The sequence below is a fragment of the Saccostrea echinata genome, unplaced genomic scaffold (assembly GCF_033153115.1).
Source record: "Saccostrea echinata isolate AGI-Se365-2 ecotype Australia unplaced genomic scaffold, CSIRO_AGI_Sech_v1 ptg000008l, whole genome shotgun sequence".
In the NCBI taxonomy this organism is placed as follows: domain Eukaryota; kingdom Metazoa; phylum Mollusca; class Bivalvia; order Ostreida; family Ostreidae; genus Saccostrea; species Saccostrea echinata.
The window spans coordinates 934,876-959,080 of record NW_026889757.1 but is presented as its reverse complement, the minus strand read 5'-3'; the positions used below and the strand labels follow the sequence as shown (position 1 = coordinate 959,080).

The 24,205-nt window shown below is 33.0% G+C and overlaps 2 protein-coding genes across 5 annotated transcripts in view; one reads left to right on the top strand and one right to left on the bottom strand.

Moving 5' to 3' along the window:
• Positions 1–504: 504 nt before the first annotated feature.
• On the top strand, positions 505–20,016 carry LOC133180899 (exocyst complex component 6B-like). Its single transcript, XM_061315350.1, has 23 exons — positions 505–685; positions 5,967–6,132; positions 6,500–6,638; positions 6,762–6,807; positions 7,130–7,334; positions 7,557–7,721; positions 8,041–8,109; positions 8,220–8,303; positions 8,800–8,846; positions 9,028–9,148; positions 9,342–9,413; positions 9,518–9,567; positions 11,690–11,843; positions 12,793–12,902; positions 13,244–13,355; positions 13,447–13,526; positions 14,092–14,146; positions 14,260–14,332; positions 14,633–14,739; positions 17,009–17,150; positions 17,438–17,511; positions 17,588–17,700; positions 18,065–20,016. Exons 1-23 carry the CDS (start codon positions 525–527, stop codon positions 18,195–18,197), a joined length of 2,478 nt encoding a protein of 825 aa, XP_061171334.1. The 5' UTR covers positions 505–524; the 3' UTR covers positions 18,198–20,016.
• A 2,341-nt stretch (positions 20,017–22,357) lies between these two features.
• Positions 22,358–24,205, bottom strand: part of LOC133180900 (uncharacterized) — a 29,634-nt gene continuing 27,786 nt past the window's right edge. For all 4 annotated transcript variants that reach the window (XM_061315354.1, XM_061315352.1, XM_061315351.1 and 1 more), the window contains exon 2: positions 22,358–23,765. In XM_061315354.1, coding sequence (XP_061171338.1) covers positions 22,782–23,732 — 951 coding nt within the window. In that variant the 5' untranslated portion in view covers positions 23,733–23,765 and the 3' untranslated portion in view covers positions 22,358–22,781. The remainder of the gene's footprint in view (positions 23,766–24,205) is intronic.

The window sequence follows — 24,205 nt, the reverse complement described above, 5'->3', positions numbered from 1 at the left end:
GCCATGATTATTCATATTGTTCAATCATGACACCTGGGGTAGGGTTGGGTGGGGTTACAATATATTATATTAATTTTACATGGGAATATATTGGGGGAAATCTGATAAAGAACAGATGGGCCATAGTTACTCAGATGAATGTTGTAGCCCCCGCTTTCACTGAAAGTGGGGGATATTAATTTGGGTCTGTCTGTCCATCCACCTGTATTTCTGTCTGTGTAACTCGTAACTATTTTATATGAAAAAGTCGAAGAACCCTTGGGATATGGAACGCGGGGGGGGGGGGGGGGGGGAGGGGGGGTCCCCAAGCACCTGTGCCACCCCTAGCAAATTATCCCTTACAGTTTTCCAAACTTTAAATAATTTCAAAAAGTCAATAGGGTAAACATCACTTCTGCATAATTCTTTAATGCTTTTTTTTTTTTTGTTGAGCTGAAGGAGTAAAAGGATCTGTAGAATAAGTTGTGGTGCGACTTATCTAGAAAATGCCATTGAGCATGCGCAATCTTGACAAAAATAAAAACATGGCCGCGGAAGTGACACCCAAGAAACCTCCCGACTGGAAAAATTTGACAGACACAGTTCAGGACGCCGAATCTTTGCGACAGGAGTCAATTAATGCACACCATGATCATTTAATTACAGAAATAGAAACCTCAGATGGTCCACTTGGCACATCGCTGAGGTAAGACGTATCCAATGTCATAATTTAGTCGTTTCGAAGATTAACTTCACCTGTCAGCCACTGTATCTTCAGTGTTCCAATTTCTATGAAGAACTTCTATAGAAAATTATGTGTTTATGTGTTACTTTAATTTAACCCGTAGGTGAAGTGTATAATTCATAAGAATTCAGTTTAAACTTCATTGATTGAAGAAAACAAAAATTGACTGCTTTACTTTAATAGCAATTTCACTTTATAAAAAATTAAACATTTGTACTGATATATAACAAGTAAGTTTAACTTTAAGACTTCTTCAGCAAGCAGCAAACAACTGGGAGTAAATGCAAAAAAGATTTTATAATAACAACATTGAACAAATACAAAGAGGCTGTTTATTTCACTCACAAATTTGCAAGCTCATGAATACCTAATTTGTTGACGGTACAACCCTTAGGGCGAGCTCAGATGTGTATTATTAGATATACTTATTCAGGTTTAAGGTAGATCTGCCTCTTCAAACTGCACAAGACCTAAAATGGAACTTCTAGACTGTGACATCACATAGTGTTAAATCGACAAGTTTTCATGTGGGCATTTTTAACGTCTTTGAAATTATGAGCATTTACTCTATTATGTACTTTAATTATCATTTAATACTGAGATCTTTATTTTTAAAAGTAATTAAAAGATAAATTCATAATTCTGTGTTCAATTCATTTATTAAAAGAAGAACAACACAACACAGTGACAGTACAATTATTGAAACAAAAGGTAAAAATATGTACTATTTACATTCAATTTTTTAATCAAGAAATAAGTAAAGTTATGCTAAAAAAGTAATAAGTGTGAATCTTGCCATCACATGCCCAAGAAGTATTATAGTTTGGATGTATGAATTTTTTCCTGCTTGGATTGTGTTGTGTATAAGGGGCAAACAACAAAAAAATATTTTTTCAAGGGGAGGGTGGGGGGTGGGTTACTTGAAAAATAAATGTTGAGGGCATCCTCTTTATTTGGAAAATAGTCTACCAACATGATCAAGTTAAAACTAATCATACCAAAAAAAAATACTTGAATGCCATATATAAATCGTTTCAAACTTTTTCTGGCTTAGAAACATTGACCCTCAGGGTGTCAATTCTACAAGTCGCTCTACTGGCCAGGTGGCTGTGTGTGTTCAAGCAAGAAGTGATTTCCTGCCCTGGATTCACACCTTTGCATGCATGATATGGATCAATGTGAACAATCCGAATTTTCTCTTCGCCCAGGCATTGCTTTAAGAGCTCGCAGTGTCAAGCAGCACTATGCCCCACTTGCTGCGCTCGCCATCAGAGTTGAACAAGTTGAGACCAATCTCCCAAATGGAGTACACACACACAAAAAAATAATTCTATGGCGTATAGCATTAAATGAAAAATGTCAAATAATTACTTTGAATTTAACAAACGTTTGTGCACAATGTATGAATTAACAAGAAAGTTACTGTCCACTTGCTGCACTTTAACTTCTGCAGTCTTTAAGGCTGTGACAGCATACATTTCAGTTGTTAGCTCTTCTGAGCCAAAGGCTCATAGAGCTAATGCTATGGCCATTTGTGCGGTGTGCGTAAACTTTTTAGAATATGGGCCATAACTCAAGAACCCCTTGGCCAATTATTGTCAAATTTGTCACAGGGTATCCTTGGCCAAAGGGCTCCCGTTTTTACTAAAACTAGGGTTGTGACCTTTAAACAAGGGGAGATAATTAGGAAAATAGAAACAAAAGTACTGGTTGCTAAAAAATCTTCTTCTCAAGAACCACTGGGCAGATTATCACCAAACTTACACAAAAGGATGAGGATATGTTGTAGATTAAAATTACATTTTATTAAAATGTTGATATTTTGCTTACTATAAGGACTAAGATCATCAAATCTTGTCAGTTGATGCATCTAAGGATCTCATATCATGTTGACTCAAAAGTAAGTCACGGTGACCTACTTTTAAATTTTGCAGCCAATCTTTTTCAAAATGATTTAGAGGCATATTTTGAACAAATTAAGGCCTATGATCATCAAATTTTGTCAGTTGATGTATCTTGGGTCCTCGGAGTATGTCGACTAAAAAGTAGGTCACCTTGACCTACTTTTTTGAATTTTATGGCTAATCTTTTTCAAAACCATTAAGATCATTAATTCGAATACTGAGAGATTTAGAATCATTAAATATTGTAAGATGTTGCATCTTGGGGCCATAAAACATATTTATTAAAAAGTAGGTCACAGTGACCTACTTTTTGAACTTTGCAGGCATTCGATTTCAAAGCATTTGGACATTTTAAGACCTGTGATCACAAAAACTTAGTAAGTTGATGCATCTTGGGTCCTCAAAAAACGTCAACTGAAAATTAGGTCACTGGGACCTACTTTCCAATTTATATGACTATAATTAAATATTTCAGGTACTATTTGGCTTAGAATCATCAAACTTTGTCAGTTGATGCATCTTTGGTCCTTGGAGTACGACAACTGAAAAGTAGGTCACTGTGACTTACTTTTGAAATTTTATGGCTGAATTTAATATTTTTTCGGGTACTATTTGGCTTAGAATCATCAAAATTTGTCAGCTGATGCATCTTGGGTCCTCGCAGTTGGTCGTCTGAAAAGTAGGTCACCGTGACCTACTTTTCAATTTATATGACTATAATTAAATATTTCAGGCACTAATTGGCTAAGAATCATCAAACTTTGTCATTTGATGCATCTTTGGTCTTCGGAGTAGGTCAACTGAAAAGTAGGTCACCATGACCTACTTTTGATAATTTATGGCTTTAATTGAATATTTCAGGTACTAATTGGCTCAGAATCATCAAACTTTGTCAGTTGATGCATCTTGGGTCCACAGAGTTAGTCAACTGAAAAGGAGGTCACTATGACCTATTTTTGAAATTTTATGGCTTTATTTAAATATATCAGGTACTGATTGGCTTAGAATCATCAAACTTTGTCAGTTGATGCATCTTGGGTCCTCAAAGTATGTCATCTGAAAAGTAGGTCACTGTGACCAACTTTTGAAATTTTATGGTTATAATTTTAAAAATATTTTAGGTATTAATTGGCTTAGAATCATCAAACTTAGTTGATGCATCTTGGGTCCTCAGAGAATGACAAGTGATAAGTAGGTCACCATGACCAACTCTTAGGTACTAATTGGCTTAGAATCATCTTGGGTTCTCAGAGTGTTTCATCTAAAATGTAGGTCATGATGACCTACCATTGGAATTTCAAGGGTTTATCTAAATATACAGATACTTAAAGGCTTCAAATTGAAGTGATAGGTTGTACAATTTATCAGAAGAGCGATTCAAGGCCCTTGGGCCTCTTGTCTTTATATATATGGGTTGTATTAAAGTGCAACCCTGATCCCTCACAAAGAAGCATATTTGTGGAAATTCTCAAGCAAAATATAAACAAAATTTTTGTAGCCTGTTTGGAATATTTAGTTTTCAGACCATGTTACAGGGCTCTGAAGTGTAATATTCTTGTTCTGAACAGCTTTGAAATGGAGTAACTTTAGGTGTGTATTCTTGGCTGGAAGTATCTTCTTAATCAATATGTATCTCCATATAATCATCTCAGTAAGATGCACATAATAATTTTGTATGTAATTTTGAATCTAATAACTTAATTTTATAAAAATTGATTGGGTTGAGAATATTAGCATGACTACAAATCAAGTTCTCCTTCCAACATTTATTTTCTATATATAAAGTTTTTCATTATCATCTTTCCGTGCAGACATTTGAGTTAAGTGCTGTATTTCATCACGTTCATTCCATTTCCTGCATTTTATACACAAAAGATCATAAAAAAAGCATGTGATGCACTGTCATTTATTGAGGAAATTTAATAACAATAAAAAAAATGTAAAGTGTGAAAATTTATGTATACTTGCCTATTTGTGTATTGAATGACAAAGGCAAGAAATTGGACAATTTTAGCTCTTCTGAGCCAAAGGATCAAAGAGCAAATGCTATGGCCTGGCATGTGGTGTGATAAACTTTATGGAATGTGGCCATATCTCAAGAACTCTTGGCCATTTTTTATCAAATTTATCACAAAGTATCCTTGCACCGAGGATTTTATTTATACTAATAATAGGGATGTGACCATTAAACAAGGGGAGATATTTGGGGAAATGCAAAAAAAAGTAATCATCATTAAAAATTCCTCCTCTCATGAACCATAGGGCAGATTATCACCAAACTTACAAATAAAGATTAGGATACATTGTACATATTGTACATTAAAATTTGCCCAAGGCATCAACTTGTCAGTTGATGCATCATGGTGCCATGACCTACTTTTTAAATTTTATGGCTAATCATTTTCAAAACATTTTAGTTAATTATTCCAGATATTGAGAGGGTTAAGAATCATAAACCTTGATAGTTGATGCATCTTGGGACCTTGAAACATATTAATGAAAAAGAAGGTGACAGTGACTTACTTTTTTAATTTGCAGGTATTTTTTTCATATTGTTTGAGATGTATATTTTTGATATATATTTGACTAGGATCATCAAAGCATTTTGGGTCACCGTGACCTACTTTTGGAATTTCACACCTATATTGTAAGTATTTCTGATATTAAAAGGCTTAAAAACATCAAACTTGGTCAGTTGATGCATTTTGGTTCCTAATCCTAGGAGTGTATTAAACAATAAGTAGGTCACCATGACTTCGTTTTGGAATTTCACGACTATGTCTAAGTGTTTCTGATTATTTGAGGCTTAGAGTCATCAAACTTCAGTTGATGCACTTTGGCTCCTTGGACTGTGCCAACTAAAATGTAGGTTACTTTTGGAATTTCATAGTTGCATCCCAATATTAAGGGTACTAAGAGGCTTAGAATCATCAAACTTTGGTAGTTGACTCACTTGGGTCCTCAGATTGTGTCAACCAAAATGTAGGTCACCCTGACCTACTTTTTGGAATTTCCTGGCTATTTCTAAATATTTCAAGGCTTAGAATCATCAGACTTTGTTAGATGATGCATCTTGGGTTCTCAGAGTTTAGTAACTAAAAAGGAGGCTATGGTGAGGTACTTTTGAATTTCGGGGCTTTATCTAAATATTTAGGATACAAAGAGGCTTAGAATTGACAGAATGTGCAGTTGACCAGAAAAGTGATTTTAGGCCTTTGGGCCTCTTGCTTACAAACCTCACATTAAGTTAAGGTCAAATTGAAACAGAGAAATTATCTTCATAGCTGAGAAATTTGTCCTTTACTTTGGTAACTGGTTGATTTCTTTTTTGTTTTCAGAGCTGTGTATGAAGGTGATGAGTTAGAAAAATTTAAAGAAAGTCTGAATGAGCATATAAAGACTCATGATAAGGAGATTGAGCGAATGTGTAACTACCATTACCAGGGGTTTATTGACTCGATTCGGGAACTCCTGAAAGTCAGTTGTGATGCTGCACAGCTCAAGGTAACAGGCAACTATCAAATAATTTCTTTAAGACTGGATTTTTTGTTTTATTATGTGTTTAAATTACGTTTCGTCCAACTTTTTTGCAGTGATTGATACATTATTTCTTTTATATATCTTGCAAAGCATTCTTTCATTGGTGAGCATTTTTAATGTATTTAATCAATAGTGAAAGCAAGGATGTTAATTGGAAACAAATATGTACATTTTTGTTTATCTTTCATTCTTTGTATTATACCCTCTGGTACATGTGTAAAAATATTTTTGAGAAATATGTCATATTTCAAATTTTAGCAGATTTATAGATCATTATTTAATACATCATCATGTTAAATAAATTTTAGAGGATCATTTAAATGTTTTCTAGGATGAAATTTCTGAGGTGAACAGTTCACTGCAAGACTCCTGTAAACCACTATTAACAAAAGGGGAGGAACTTGTCAAAAGTAGGCGTGTCCAGAGGAACATAGCATCAGCTGTTGAAAATTTAACTTTATGTTTACCAGGTGAATGAGTTATTACTCCAAATGAAAAGGATACACAAACAATATTTTTTTCAACAGCTTATTAAATAATAATATTTCTTCCTTTCTTTTTTTTTTAATGATTATCTAAATGTATTTTTTCAGTGTTAGAAATGTATGGCAAACTTCAAGAACAAATGTCAACAAAGAGGTCTGTTAGTTCAGCATCATATTTGATTTATTATATTGTTTTCAACTTGTGAAAGACTAAAAATTTACATATTGTCTCTAATACCTGTTTGAATATATATCTTGAATTATGTGTGGGTACTTAAATTTTTATGTTGCATCTGAAAAGAATTTTTAGAGTATATAATTTGTCAAGGACTGACTTGTAAATCTACACGTTTTGTTTTTGTGGTGAATGTCGAGTCACTTCCTGTCTGTTTTTACTAAGCTCCCCACAGTCATGTACATGTTTTTGGTGATTCATACAATGTTTATATACCTATATACAAATATTTTTACACAAGATATTACCCAGCATTGAAGACACTTGAGCAGCTTGAGCACACATATCTCCCCCGTGTGGAAACTCATTGGTTCTCACAGACTATGAAGGAAGCCATCCCAAAACTCCGGGAACAAATAAAAGATGCCAGTATGTCAGATCTCAAAGACTTTTTGGAAAACATTAGGAAACACTCGGCGAAAATTGGAGAAGTAGCGATGAAGCATGTAGGTTATGCTAAACACAGCAAATGTCTTGGAATGTGATTTTAAATATAAATTATTGAAATAATGGTACTTATATACATGTATATAATAATATTTTAAAAAAAAATTATTAGGAAGGCTTAAAAAAAAATTTAAAAAAAAGTATTGAAGCATGTTAAATACATGCAATTCTAGGCATATTTGGTGTAGACTGATAAACATTTCTCCCCTAATGATAAACAGGCTGCCGAACAGAATAATATGGACCCAGCCATTGTTCAGTCCAATAAGAAAGTGAAAACAAAGAGGGCACCTAAACCCCCAAACCCATTTACTGGGGAGATTGAGAAGGAGGAGGAGGATAAAGCTAAGGGTGTTATTGCTGACCCCAGTGGGGACGATATGGGTGTAAGTAATGGTGTAGATTATGTGATGTACATGTGTGTAATGCTGTATTATGAATACAAGCAGTATTAACGTGCGAATAAATGAAATTACAAAAGAATCAACTTCATAAATATAAAAACATGAATAAGCATTTTTATTTTGAATTATCAAAGTGTAAATGACAAAAAAACTTTCTGTAATATTATGAAAAAAAGAAAAAAAAGGTTACACCATCTATGCTATAGTAACTTTAGAATGATGTTCAGTTGTATAAACTTTTAAATATGACTTGCAAATTGAGAACATTGTTATTTGTACTTAATTACGTTCTATTTTGTAGGAGCTGAGTGCACAAGATCTGATAGACTTTTCTCCTGTTTATAGATGTCTTCATATTTACACTGTATTGGTAGGTGTCTTAATTAATAATAAACAAAAACAGTTACAAATCCTGGTAACCAATCTACTGCTACTGAAATACATGTGTGCAGTTTTTGAAACCCAGTCTATTTATTTTAGGGAGACAAAGAGAAATTTGAGACTTACTACAGAAAGCAAAGACGAAAACAAGCTCGACTTTCTCTCCAGCCCCCACCTAATATGGTAGGTATTAATTAATTGTACATAACCTCCAACTAATATGGAGGTATAAAATAAAAATAGCCTCAATCTAATATGGTAAATATAGAATAAAAATACTTCAATATGACATGGTACATATAAAATAAAAATAGCCTCAAAATATAAATAACTTCCATCAAATGATAGGTTCATCTATAAGAATGTAGGAGACTCGCTTTTAATATGGTGAGACAATTCATATACATGTAAAATACAATTTCAGAGGGTTCATTTATGTGACAGAGACCTTAATGATGGTGACAAATATTACAAATGTTTAGAAAAGTTTAGAATTTTTATAATGCACTGCAGAATATTTATGATTTCATTAAAAATATTCTAAGAATACACCATAAATTTGTTTGGAATTAATTGCCAAGCCTGGAATCTTTCCAAAATCAATACATGGCTTTATTTGAAAAGGCATTTTTAGAGGGTGTGTTTATCCTTATGTAAACTTTCACTCTGTATCTTGTAGCATGAATCCATTGAAAACTTCAAGAGATATTTCCATGATATTGTTGGGTTTGTATTTCTTTTATCTATTGTAAAATCTGTTTTCCTTAAATTTTATGAATTATGTACATATATTAGTTTGTAATGCATAAACATAGAAATGTGAAAAATATCAACAACTAACTAATACATGTATATAAGATTGAATTACATAATAAAATATATTAAACTTAATTGTTCTCTGTTTTAGGTTCTTTGTAGTAGAAGATCATATTCTGAGTACAACTCAGGGACTTGTTAATCGAGCCTACATGGATGAACTCTGGGAAATGTCAGTTTCCAAACTCGCTGCTTCTCTCAGAACAAGTGCTGTAAGATCTGCTGCTCCCTAGCCAAAAATTCTGTCTTATAAATTTCATGTTCTATGTTATGTGACCGGTGTACATTTCTGAGTCAGTGATCAGCAATATTTACGAAGAATATGAACGTTACTACAATCTTGTTCACTTTGTATTTATGAAATATATAATTATTGTTATTGATCTACTTTATCTTGATTTGAAGGCCTCCTGTAAGGATTCAGAGATGATGCTAGATATTAAAAAGCTGATAGTACTGTTCTGTCATACCCTCAGGGTAGGTAAACAGCCCACTTTTTTGTACTGATAACCAGCCTTTGTGCTTCACTTTTTGCTTCTATACCTCTCAGAGCCATTGACATATTATAATTTTATTGACAGGGATATGGTTTTAGTGTAGGACATCTGTTAGAGTTGCTGTTAGAAATGAGGTAAGAAATTTTTCTTCTTATACCTGTATACAGTGTATACGGTATCCAAGATTTTCCTTGCATGGCTCACCACTAGTACCTTTTGACTAGCCCCAGTTTCTTATTTTTAGCTCATCTGAGCTGGAAGCTCATAGTGAGCTTTTCTGAACACATAATGTCTTGCATCTGTCTGTAAACTTTTCACATTTTCAACTTCTTGTCAAGAACCACTCGGCCAATTTTAACCAACATTGGCACAAAGCATCCTTGGGTGAAGGGGATTCAAATTTCTCCAAATGAAGGGCTACACTCTCTTGCTAGGGGAGATTATGGATAGTGAAAATACTAGATATTTCAATTACTAAACAGAACTTTCACGAGGTAGGAAACATCAATCAGCTTAGGGCAATGTGCTGTTCAGTACACCATGATGTCAATCACTTTAGACTTAAAAAGGACATATAAGAAAGAAGTACTGCTGAAATATCTTGCTAAATGTTCAGTGCACCATGCTGATGAAATTCAGGTGATTCTAGTTATGTTTTATTTTTGTAGATATCTTCCACTAAGCCGACTCTCTGATAATAAATTCAACCTTTTCTTTCTGATAAACGTTACTTTTGGAAGTCTAAACATTCCGAATAAGATAACTTAATTTCTGAAGTGCAAATATTGTACTATTGGCATACTCATTGTTCGAATCATTGAATTGTGACTAGCATAAACAATATGTTACACCCTGAAAATGGTGTGAAATTTAGAGCTTTCGTGACTTTATCGCTAAAGAGCAGCAGTAAGTTAAGATAATCGTGAGGTAATCACGATACTGAGTATTGGGTGGGGTCATTTAAAATACTTCATCTCAAAAACCATCTTTTTCTGCTGATGAAGAATAGCTGGGCCATAGTGACTCTGGTGAGCTTTGTGGCCCATGGGCCTATTGTTGAAAATTACTTAACATGAATGCTGTTTGTATACATGTATTTATTTAAGCAAAATATGAATTTTTAATGCAATTGTTTAAGCCTTTATTGATTAATGCCACCAAAATATTTTTTTTAAATAGAAATACTGTTGGCATTTTTCAGCTCACCTTAGGCAAAGGCTCAAGTTAGCTTTTCTGATCAAAATTTGTCTGCTGTCTATGGCATTGTCTGCTGTCTATGGCATTGTCATAAACTTTTCACATTTTCACCTTCTTCTCTAGAACCACTGGGCCATTTTCAACCTATCTTGGCAAACAGTATCATTAGGTAAAATGGATGTAAATTTGTTCAAATGAAGGGCCACACCGTCTTCCAAGGGGAGATAATTAAGAAATAGTGAAAATCAGATTTTAAATAGAAATTATACAGGAACATTCACCTAGGGAACAGCAAAGCCATGATTAGTGATATTTATGAGGAAGCATTCTCGGATTCAAGTTGTTCAAATCATGACACCTGGGGGTAGGGTGGGGCCACAATATGTTATCTTAATTTTACATGGGGATATATAGGGATAAAAATCTGATGAAAAACGGAAGGGCCATAGTTACTGAGGTGAGCAATGTGGCCCATGGGCCTTTTGTTCATGTTTGCACCAAATAGTCTATTACCAACATTTTATGCAAAATTTTTGAAAATGATGAAATAAGACACAACAGTAGAAGACTTAGAGAAAATGTTTTTGGATTTCTATCTGTCTTAAAAAATATTCTATCTTTCTGCCTTAAAAAATATTTTTATTGTTCTAATGAATTTTATAACAATTGAAAACTGTTAAGTTGTACCACAACAGTACATATAATACTTCCACTGGGGATACTGTTGAACTCTTGACTGCAAAATCTTCCTTTAGTAAGTGATCCACTGTATTAAGCGATTTCCTGTCATATTCATCTAGTACTTGACCTAAAACATTTTCTAAAAAATGGATATCTTCTGATTCTAGTTGTAGGATCATTCAGTTACATGGTAATCTACTTCGAACACAACATCAATTGAATACATACTTTTAATTTATTTTCTGGAAATAGATCATTTCAATGTTATATGCAATAAGGTACTTGGTATACAGGTTTCATATCAAAAGTTAGAAGGCAATTCATCACACCTGTAACAATGTAGGGAAATCATTTGTAAATAATTTTTATACTTACCAGAGACCAGTACAGTGACATTCTGACCAGACAGTGGGTGGACATCTTTAATGAGATCTTCAGTGAGGATAATTACACTCCCATCTATGTAGAGTCTGTAGAGGAGTATACCGCCATTGTCACACAATTTCCATTCCAAGACGAGGAGCTTGAACAGGTAAGAAAACATTCCAAACTTATTTTAAATGGTACAGGTAATAAAGCATTCCAAACTGATCTTAAATGTCCAACTACAGTTTGAAGACAGGGTACAACATATTTTTGATTGTCCACTTGAAGATTTTGAAAATTTCTTTTCAGGAAGAGGATCGGAATCATTCACAGGTGTGGGAATAAATATCACAATTATTTCCAAAGCATGATCAATAATATACTATTATACATGTATTTATACCCTGATGGGGAAAACCTTCACTGCAAGAATTATTATAAGAAAAGAATTACTGTCTTAAAGGTAGTGTGCATGAAGCCATCTTTCTTCTTAAATATGTTCATTTTCAATTTAAACTCCTGCATTAGGTGAGGCTTTAAGCCCTTATGATGATATTATCTGGGGGAAACTAGAATGGGTTATTTGACACTTTCTTATGCTTGTTCTAGCTATATTTCTTTTCCTTGTACCAAAATACTTTTACCCAAACCCCAGTCCACAATTTACATATATGTTTGACTGCTTATTGAACTAAATTTTGAGAAGTTACGCTCAGGTCCTCACAAGATCACTTTTTCTTTGGAGTCAATTTAAGTTAAAGGGGCCAATTTTTGTGGATAATTTAATAATTTCCTTAAGATTCCTGTGTATGTTAAACAGACTGTTATACTGTGAACAAACATCATTCTGAAAGATATAGCCTCCACTTCAATATACATGTACATAGAGGTAGTAAATTTGTGGAAAGGGGGTGCCCATTAAATCCACAAGAATTGAACCCTCATTAAATAAAATGATTCCACAGAAATCGCATTTTAATATCATAATACATGTCTTATTTTGATAACAGGGCTTCAAATTTTTTCATGTATTATATAAATGATGATATTATCTTCAGTATTTTTACCTATTCTTATTCAGAAGTTCATTTGTTTTTTTTTTTCCTTTTAAATAGGAATCATTCCCAAAAAGATTTCCCTTTTCCCTTTTTGTGCCAAATATCTATACACAAGTCAAAGCATACATCAATGCTTGCCTCAAATTCTCTGCTGATTTACACTTAAGGTATGTTGTTTTGAATTTGTATCTTAGTAGTTTCAGTGCTATAGTATTCATATTGTATATATGTAAATCGTGTTCTATAAAAATGACATATGTACATGTACTTTAAATATGAATATTTACACATGTTGCAGATTATGCAAACTAAAAGCAAAAGCCATATGTATAGGGGGTATTTCAACCACTGTTAATATTAAAAGACATAGGTAATCTGTAGAGTATTTTGAAAAAGAAAAAAATACTTCTTAATTATTTTAGCATAAAGTACCCCCACGTAAATTTACGCATTTACAGTATATAATACTGTAGGTCAAAGTTTATATTTTTTAAATTGCTTTTGCTAGCCATACAGAAATAGATGATATGATTAGAAAATCAACAAACCTATTACTGACGAGGACACTTGGCAGTTGTTTGTCCTCATTAATCAAGAGGCGGGATTTAACCTTACTACAGGTATAAATTGTTAACATCAGTTGTTTGATAGCTATGAAGTGTGTTGTAGAATTGTGTATTATTAGTATGACTTTTAATCTTGTCTTTGTAGTTGATACAGATTGCCATAAATATGAATTACTTGGAGAAATCCTGCAGTTACTTAGAAGAATATATTTCTAGCATAACAGGGTAGGTCTTGTTATAAAGCATAATTATTTTTATTATAACAAGTTTTACAGATCAGGAGAGGCTAATAATGAATCTGTCTTGTCAATAAAACATTAACCAATTTAACACACTAATTCTGTATCTTTGATGTAGAATAAATTTAATTATATATTTACCATCTGTTAAGGATGTCAAGGTATGACAAATAAATATAGGGTGTCAAAGAAGAAATCTGAAACAGTATATTCAAGACCAACATGACCACAAAAGGTCAAATTAATGTGGGAGCATCTCCCTGTAGTGTATATTTAAGTTTCTTCAAATCATGGCCTGTGGGGTAATGATTATGTCCATAATGGGGGTTTATCAATTTGCATAGGAATATTGTATGTAGACATTTTCAATAACAGTGGGCCATGATTTCTGAACTTGATATCAATTTATTTAATCTATGTAAAGAAGGTTGGGCAAGCAAAAAGAAGACTTCTTTATTTGTTAGAAAGAGGGGCATGTCTCAGATGAACATTACGAACCTTGACGTCTTGTTTAATGTTAGGATTGAAAGGCTTGATTTTGTATTTTGCAGAGCACAGAGTGATAGTGTACACATGGCAAGGCTCCATGGAACTTCAATGTTTAAGGTATAACATTATAATCTTTGCATTATAATGACTTAACAAAAGAATTTTGTTTTATAGATATAAATAGTTAAATACTGTATATGTTTGATAAACTTTGTGCTAATATTTTGCAGGATTCCAGAAGTGATGCTGAGGAGCACATATACAACAAACTCAATTTAAAGATTAGTGAATTCATAGAACTAGGTACAAATATGTTTTTACACAGTTAATATACACAGCATACAGTATATTAAAAATTACGTATTACTTGATATTAAATCACATAGATTATAATTTTTCCTATACTTTTATGGCTCGATAATTTTCACAGTGTATTAAAGAAAAGGGAAATATTAAAATGCATTTAAAATGTATCAGAAAGATATTAAAAGTATATTAAATTATTCATAAATTTTGCTAAAACAGTGTATATTGAATTACATTTTCATTAGTCTTCATGCCTTGGATTGAATGCCACTTAAATTTAAATGTTGTTTGTTATAGCTAACTATGACTGGTTGTTGCCTGAGTCTAAAGGACACGCTAGTGGTTATATCACAGATCTGGTGGCTTTCCTTCAGAGTACCTTCATGTCTTTCACAAATCTTCCAGTAAGATTCTTGTCAGGTTCATTATTATCCCACTAACCTCTTACACAGTAGTACTGTAGGAGTCATGTTGCATGATTTGGTCCATGTGTATACAATACCCTATATTTACATGTACATTCAATGTAATTTTCCATATGAAATCAATTAGAAATTTACAACATTCACCACTATGGCACACACAAAACCTTGTGACAGCACGGTAGAATACACAGCAGGAACTATATATGCTTTCAATGCACTAGGAACAACTAAATATATAATATTGTTTTGGCTCAATTACCATATTTAATTGTGTATTCTTCCTATATAAAAAAAAATAACAATTGTACATTTGAAATTAATTTGTTGATATTTCCTTGGCAATGTTCATTTGCTTTATTTAAATTTCCAGGTCAAAACAGTTCAGGTGTTTAATTTATAATAAAGCTGAATGAAATTAACCTTTAGGAAGAGAGAAAATTAGAGAATGCAACTACAAGCATTGAATTCTTAAGTGAGGTATACAATTTTTCAGCCTGGCCAGGTACTGTTATACAACCAATGACATCCAAAAATAAGAATTCAGTGCTTAAGTAAATTAAATTATTTAGTGGGGGGAACATGCAGGATTTGCCTTTTAGATGCCTACATTTTTATAACTGATTAAAATAATAATATTTGCATGTAGATTTACCCTCAGTTGTTAAAAAAATTTTAAGAAAGAATGTGGGTACATTCCACTAATACATTTCCCATAGACGACAGTGTTAATGTTTTCCCACACAGCTCCTCTCCTAATTTTCGTTGAAGGATGGGACACCCATCAAATGAAAGCCTGTCAAATTTTCTCTAACTGGTTAAAAGCTTGAGATGGCATGTCCAATTTGTTTTCCGGCAAAATGCACATGCTCACAAAAACATCTGAAAATGAAAGTAAAAGAAGGGTAATTCCCAAAGTCAGGGTATGCACAATTCAATTCCTTTCCTTACAAAGATAACACAAAAATGAAAATGGTTTTGAATGTGGAATTTTCTCTTCTTTCATATATATCAGGCATCTTTAGTTCAGATGACCAACTTATTTTATATACTGCTTGCAAGTTAAGGAACTATTTCGTTTTAGTGAACTACTTTCTTCCCCTACCGATTCTAAAAATAATTAGAGGTATGTACCCTTGTGTACATTGTATGTTGAAATTGTTAATTTTTTTAAATTTTTTTTTTAGTACACAAGTATACATGTACTTAAAAAAAAAATAAAAAAAATAATTTCATGAACTTAAGAAAAAAGAGAGAAATATTGTAAGGTTTTAATTGATACCAATGATAATGCTTGCTCTTGTACATGAAATACATTCAATTTAATTATTATGGAGTCAAAATTCCTTAATAGATGAGATTAGAGTGCCTCTCTCCCTCCTTTCCATTCCAAATAGGCATGGAATGTGTCTTCTAATACTGAAATTAAAGCATACACCATATTTATACCAAATATATTATATGCTCTCCTAAATTTTTATAACATCTCCTGTATTTTTATAACATGTTCCAGTGATTGATTTTCAGGATATTAGTTTTAACCCGTCGGTAAAAATTGCATTTGTGTTTTTAGTTGATTAGAGAAACTTTTTAAGCTAGAAGTGTTGAAGAGATGGTGATACCGTACATAATTTCCTTCTAAGGCATTTTATTTGGTATCTTAGAACCTAGTTTTGATTCTTGAATTCTATTTTTGCATGATAGTTAAATTAAAAATTTAATTTAATGAAGTTACCATTCCTGAAGAAGGAAATTTTATACATGTAACTTCATGAAATTTGCCAAATGCAGAAAATATTTGAAAATGTTGGCTTAATCCTCAGGGCCCCGTTTTACAAAAGAACTTACGACTAAGACCAAAAACTTCAACTTAATGTAAAATCTTGCAAAATGATCAATTCTGTTCAAAAACTTGCTTGTGGAAAAACATCTCTTAGAAACTCTTTGAAATATAACAACCTTTTTCAAATTAATGTATAGAAGGAAATTATTCACAAAATTAAAATTTGGTCTTGGTCGTAAGTTCTTTTGTAAAATAGGACCCATGAATGTACATTGGTGGCATTTTTCATATCTATCATTAAAATTTTTAAAAAGGATATATATGTTATGCAATAAAACTTCCAGCAAGAATTTTCAAAGATCATAAGAATATTTGTTACCAAAATGAATATTTTTTCCAAAATTATTCATTATTTTCATGTAAAATATTTAAAGAACATTTTAAAAAATTTTCATTTCTTTCTCTCAGGAAAAGGTTGCCAAAACTTCCTGCATGTCTGCGTGTAAACATGTGGCTACATCCCTAATGGAGTTTATTATGGATAACAATGTCAAACATGTTACCATGGGAGCACTGCAGCAGTTCAACCTTGACCTTATTCAGTGTGAACGTGAGTGAAAAAATGTGTTGAAGTGAAAACATGTATCAAATCAGTAGGGTAACTTTATCTACTGTATGAGGGGAGGGGATGGTACTTTGGGATTTTGCATTAAGAATTTATTGATCATGCCACCATCCAGATTTGAACAAATGATGAGATGATTGGTAGCTGACTCATTTTCTTGGGACTAAAGCATAATAATAACTAAAATAATTTTGGTAACCTAAGGCATATCACTCTAGAAACAAAAAATTAAAAAAAGCTTCCAAAAGTTGCAATGTTTGTTATGATTTCAGAATTTGCTGCTTCTGCTCCAGTACCAGGAACAAGGGATGGGACTCTACTCATGGCGTTTGCTGATCTTAGACAAGTAAATATCTCAGAATAATGCTCATTTTATTTCAGTGTCTGTTTTATATAGTATTACTTGATTCCATATCTTTCAGCTTTTGGACCTCTTCCTGAATTGGGACTGGTCCATCTACCTGGCAGATTATGGCCAGCCTACATCCAAATATATTCGGGTCAAACCTAGTGATGCCATTAGTTTGTTAGAAAAGTAAGTAATAAACCTTTGTATTAATACTGTAAAATTTTATTTAATGTTAAAAAAAATCCATGAAACATTATAGCAGTAAAATTATATCATTGCGATATTTAACGTTTCCATTTCTTGGTCACATGAAATGCAAGTTCAGTGGAACCTGTCTTATTAATGTATCGGGACACAATGTTTATGTAGTTATTAACAGGGTTTCAAATTGCTCAGTGTAAAGGACAAAGGAAATAGTAAAGTGGGAATCAAAATAAAGGTTGGAATTCACAGTGAAACAGATTGCACAGGTGTTAAACAAGTTTGTTTTGTAGAATAAAAGGAATTTATGAGTAAAACAAATGTGGATTGTAGTCAATTTATATTTTAGGCTGAGTAATACAGACAACAAGAAAAAGACTTTATTTACTGCTTTGAAAAAGAATGAAAGAGACAAGAAAAAACTGATAGACACTGTCCTTAAGCAACTTCGTGGGTTAGTGAATGGAACGCCTTCCATATGAATATCAGGAACCACATTGGGAGAACATTGGGAGTACTGGTAGTATGATTTACCATGGAGAGCAAACTTTTTTTTTTATCCGAGATTTGAAATTTTGGGAATGCAGTCACAGGCTAAATCATCTGAAAGGGCTTGAATTTTTTGTTGGTGTGTCAGTGTGAAAAGAAATTCAGGAGGATTTTTTTCTTGTTTATTGTTTATAAAAATTTTTTTGTCACTGATCAGTTGAATGAAAGGCAGTGTTTCTGATATAATTGCTGTGAATTAATGCTAGTTTATGTAATTGTTACTGTATATCCACCAACATAAATGTGCATTATGAAGCTACCAAATATTTCCACAATACTAAATATTTTGTAATAGGTCTGGGATGATATATGGAGATATCGATTCTGTGTGAGGACGATACGCATATCGATGTGTGTGAATAAATATCGAAGTATCACCAAAAAAAAAATCTTATATGTTTTTCTTTGTTTTCTTAACATTTTGGGTTTAATATATAAAATGAATATGCTAAATATATATAAATATGAAATACATAATAATTAACACTACTTGTGTAAAATAATTTTGTTTTACAACAGATATACAACTTCTTTGAATAAATTATTCTTATTTGTGAAGAAATATTTTGTTTATTTCAATACAAAAAAAGAGATTTTATAACCAATTAAACATATCGTGATACATATCGTATCGTGGCTCAAATATTTTGATAAGTATCAATATAGAGCAAATTGTATCGTCCCAGCCCTATTTTGTACATCAATATCAAAAGATATATGCACTTTTTCCAAACCAGTTGAAACCTTTCAGGTTACTTTGTTTTTTTTTAATGCAGACTGCAGTTTGTTTTGCAGTTTAGAGTTGGGCTGTCACATCTAGGAATTGCACACGTTATAACTGTATGAAGAGGGTAATAATTTGAACCAACAACAATTTCAAAAAAACATTTTTGATGAAATTGATTTTCTACATATGAAAATAATGCCTACTGACATACATATAATTATAGTGCTTTTGAACACATTGTCTTATATACATGTACTTGATAACAATTAATTCCAGTATTTATGTTTTTTGGTTGTAAAAGATCAATTGCCATTAATGTCACACACATAAAGAGATGTTTGTCACAGTTTGAATGAGTGATCTGATTGTCATTTGTGGAAGATATATCAATTGTAAAACATTATACATACACATACTGCAGCATTCACACTGATTTTCATATTTCAAACAAGTCACAAACTTATTTTATTGTCATCTTGAGCAGTTGCATATGATAGTCATCCTTAAATGGACTTGATGCAGCTTCTAAGAAATTTAACAGACGTTTCCATTGTCACACAAATGTACATGTAAAACACAATTCCACAGGTGCTTCAATCAAGTTTCATTGTGTGAATCACATTTAAAAGCCACCAGTACAGCCATTATAAAGTATTGGTGATCCTCTGTACATATATTGTTTATTGATAATTTTTAAATAATTTAAAGCACCACCATATTTGGGTGAGCAGTAAAATTTACAGTACTCCAATATACTGCAACAGTTACAGCATCAGTCTGAACACATTTTGTATGTACTGAAGGTAGGGTAAGCCACTCTGTGTGTGATTTATCATTTTTGCAATGAAGAACGTAGTTAAAATTGTTATGCAGTTTAAGTGCTAGGGATTGGGAGGGTTTCAATATTTATTAATCAATGTGCAATATTACAAGTGATCCTAATTATATCACTTTTATCATAGGTATTTCTTTGTTGATTTTATTTCCTTGTGCTTGAAAATTTGGAAATAAAAGTTAAAATATTATTGGATGTTAGTTCTGAATTACACCATTGGAGAAAGGGTTACTTAGAAACTGAATCAGAGATGTAAGTACTGCAAAACGTACTTTTTTAGCAGTAATAATAGTTTAGCGCCATTCGTGCTGCTTATTGATCTGTAATTTATTCACACGCAAATATATAAAACTTTTAAAAAGTCATATATGGCGTATTTTTTATAAGTTCAGACTAACTAAAATTAAAAAGATCTTTCTATTTGTTCTATTACTTTATATAAAGATAGAATGTTCTGTAAATTACACAATTTAAATCAATCACGTTTCAAAGATAGAAATTTAAAACAATAACTGATTTATTTACCGACTCCGCATTTTAATAGCAGTCACTTTAAAGTCAATATAACTATAGAAACATGAGGTTATTCAAGTTCAAAATCGGTGAAAGTAAATAACATATATCATGTTTATGTACACTCAATCTCGTATTTTTTTTATTTTTTAGCTCAGATACGCCATGTATAGCTTTAAACATATGGTCGTAAGAACTTTAGTGTGCTGTTTATGAATGTGCTAATCAGTTGAAGATGACGATTTTGCAAATTTTTTGTGCGCTAATTTATGTACGTTTACAGTATGTATAAATGATATCCCTGCCTGATCAAATTTGGTTTTAAAAAAACCCTGTGGAAATGGATCACACTCTGTAAGAATATTGCAAGTCTCTTGGTTCCAGAATTTATGTTTTGGTATTTATTTTGTGCCATTGAATCACGAAAAATAATGAATTCATTATATTGCAGATTCACTCTTGGCTGGGTGACATTGTTGCCCATCTTTCAACCTGAATAGGAGAGCAAAGTTCTTAACATAATTAACTTGTTCGTTGAGATTTCTTCTAGATAAATAAATAAACATGTTCTTTGAGATTTCTTTTTAAAGTTTGTGGGTTTATCTGTGTAGAAGAACGCACTATAAATTTGGAGGTCTCTGTGTCATAGGACCCTTGCTTCTGCTGAGAGAGAGAGAGGGGTGGGTATTTTCAAGTATATCTAGTTAATTAATTTATTTAAAAATCTTGTGTCTGTCCTATTAAAGGGATGTAGATGGTACATGTTGTTTATGTTTGATTGCTTGATTTTTTTTTGTTTTCTGCTGCTATCCCATGAATTTTTAAAGATAGTCGCTAGCGTTAAATATTTCTTAGAAGTAAATATAAAAACATCAAAATTGCACCTACACACAAGGGCACCCCAACCCGGACACACAGTTATTTTTTTTTATTCACCAACCTTCGAAACCCGTTAATATTATTCCATGTACTACTGCACAGTGAGCAGGTATGCACTCGGTTGTGCTCAGGTAGATAAATATTTGTCATACATCTCAATTTTCACACATTCGCGAATATGTTTATCCAGTAAGGTACTTTGAAGATTTCAAATGTGTGCATAGCTAAGCCATTTTCAATATTCATCATGACTCAAACAACTTGTATCAGTTTGGCCTTTGACTTGTATTGTGCTGATCGGAGGATACGCTATTCAGCCTTTGACATCGATGTAATACATACCGATTCACGTTTCTCTGTAAATACTCAATTTAAACAAATGATTGAGAAGGGACACATTTATCATGCCTTCAGGCATGTTCCCCTGGTGGTTGAAAATTTTTGGTTCTAGCTTATGTGCGTGCATGTACGAGACAATGGACCTAAACTGGGTCTGGTTTGCTATATCGGGGGTTCAATCTTTAGGGTTTCCAAAAGAGCAACCCTTGTATAGATTTCCAAAGGATGGGGTCAAGGGGGTTTTTCTATATCGCTACTGTCATCGTTATGAACTCTTAATTTAAACTTCTAAAAAGAAAAATACACACTACATTGATCTGTTCACCGATTGCTGGAGTTAAATATATGTTTTTATTGGATCCATGATGACGGGTTAACGATGTTGGGCGGAATTCTTTCAAAAATCTTAATTTATGGGTATATTGTGTAATTTATTTACAACAAATAATAAAGCTCAGTCGAGGCCCGTTTCTCAGTACAATATCATCATTATAGTGGTACCAATAGATTGGTCCCGGTTCCTACGAGCTACACAATCACGACAATGTCGCCTCTGATGCCTGTTGTTGTCGCCTCTAATGCCTGTTGTTGCTGCATTCCCCAGAACATTCTTTTTTTCTGTGTTACCTATGGTATTCTAATCTATGTAGTTTAAAAACCATTGTTGTTCCTTCACCAAATCACAAGTCTAACACGCAGAAATGTTTGAATACTAGTATATCTTATAACTATTTTATAGACACAACGTACATTTTTATCTTCGGACACATTTTGATTATAATAACATCACATTTGAGTATTTGGCACAATAAGGCAATATAAGACTAGATGAATGAAATATGTATGAAGCACACAAAAAATATTTGTCAAACTACCTTTAAAACATTTATATAATAAATGATCCTTGACTCGCATAATACATGTAATAGGTATTGGGATATACTTTACTATTGTATACAATTTATAGTCAAACCTTGTTATCTCGAACTCGATATGGTCGAAATATTCGAAGATTCAATATATTAAGCTTAAAAAACATTTTTTTAAAAAATGGTTGGGACTTCCAAATCACTTCGACCGATGTTCGAGCTGCCCAAGTTCAACTTTACATATTGCTGAACAGTATCACATTATGTGTGTCCACAATACTGATATATATTAAACACGTGAATCGGTTACAGAATCCATTATTTCCGCAGCTCTTACGTATCCACCTCTCCACTTTCATCCACACACCGATAGAAAGAACTCAAACTCCGTCATCTCCTCGCCGTGGTGTAGCCACTCCCAGATGGCCTGGTTCTTTTCGGCACTGAGGTAGCGGGATTTAAGGATTTCGGGGATCTGGGGTTTTGGGGGTTTTGTCTTCTGGAGCTGTTCGTAGCTGTTAAACCTCTCTGCAGTTAGTTTAAGCCGTGGCCTTGTGGAATGAGAACTTGCGTTACTCATGATACTGTCCCTCGTCATATGAGGCGCTAACGATGGACGGGAAATTGCAAGCTTTGCAGTGCTGATTTCCTCTTCCGATTGTTTGAATTTATCGTCATTATAGTCTTCACCATCTTCTTGCACACTTTGTATGATTTTCTCCACTTCTTTTCGGAGTTTTTGAGCTTCTGGGTGGGCTCGCGTTTTCATTGGAAGATACAGATTGGACCTTGTTTTCATTTGGTCAAGATCGAAATTTGACCGCCTAGAGCCACCCGCAGGAGCGGATCTGGCATACAGTTTCCTTATTTTGTCCGACTCTGAATTAATTTCCACCGGAACAGACTTTAACAGCTTTCTTGTCCACTTTGTATCTCCCGTATTTGTATCAAAATGAATTTTTGCACTTAATTTCAATTTATTTTCGTCGAACCTGAGTTTATCGCTTGCGTACGGCTCTTGGAACATTGCCCGGAGGTCTGTCCGATAGTGGTTATTAATTGAGATCATTGACTTATCAATAGGCAGAATGTAACTAATGCCTTTGCTGACTCGCTCTCGCGTGATGGCATCCTTCATTTGTGGGATTGGCGGAAGATCCGGCCATTCGTATTCCAACAGTTCTACATGATATTCCTCAGTATTGTCGGTGGCCTCCGGTTTACCCCCGCTTGTCTGGGGGGTGACACCGGGGCTCGTTTTTGGACGGGCGAACCTAAGATCAGGCGATGCTATATCACCCGGCATGTTTTCCTACAGAATCCTGATTCTAATTCATACCTACAAAGTCAAAACAAAATTATTACACTGAAATGTCTCTTATCTTAGTCTAAATTGTACATAATTAACAAATTATCCAAGGTTTTAAAGTTTACTCTGAATGGCAACAAAAAGCAGGTGGAACAAAATTTCATACATTTATTGCAACTAATCAAAATACATGTATTTAAAATTTGCAGACATATGCACTCTAGTCCCCAACAGATTTTACAAGGTTTACGGAAAAAAAAATACCATTCGTGATCGATCTGAGTTAAGTGCCGGTGTTTTTGTAAAAGTTACGTTATGAATGTAGCAATAATCTACCTTAAACTCTCACGGACTACAAAACATCTGATATTCAAAATTTAAAAAAAAATAAAATTACACAGACACATTTCAGTCTTTTAATTATCAACTATGTTCTTTTTACATTTTGTCCTAAAATTGTGACACATGAA

What these genes read in the sequence shown, in the direction of transcription:
- LOC133180899 (XM_061315350.1), top strand. Translation starts at nt 525, where the DNA reads ATGGCCGCGGAAGTGACACCCAAGAAACCTCCCGACTGGAAAAATTTG. An exon ending in GAACAAATGTCAACAAAGAG is followed by an intron (nt 6,808 to 7,129) that starts GTCTGTTAGTTC and finishes TTTTTACACAAG; the next exon opens with ATATTACCCAGCATTGAAGA. An exon ending in GCCATTAGTTTGTTAGAAAA is followed by an intron (nt 17,701 to 18,064) that starts GTAAGTAATAAA and finishes TTTATATTTTAG; the next exon opens with GCTGAGTAATACAGACAACA.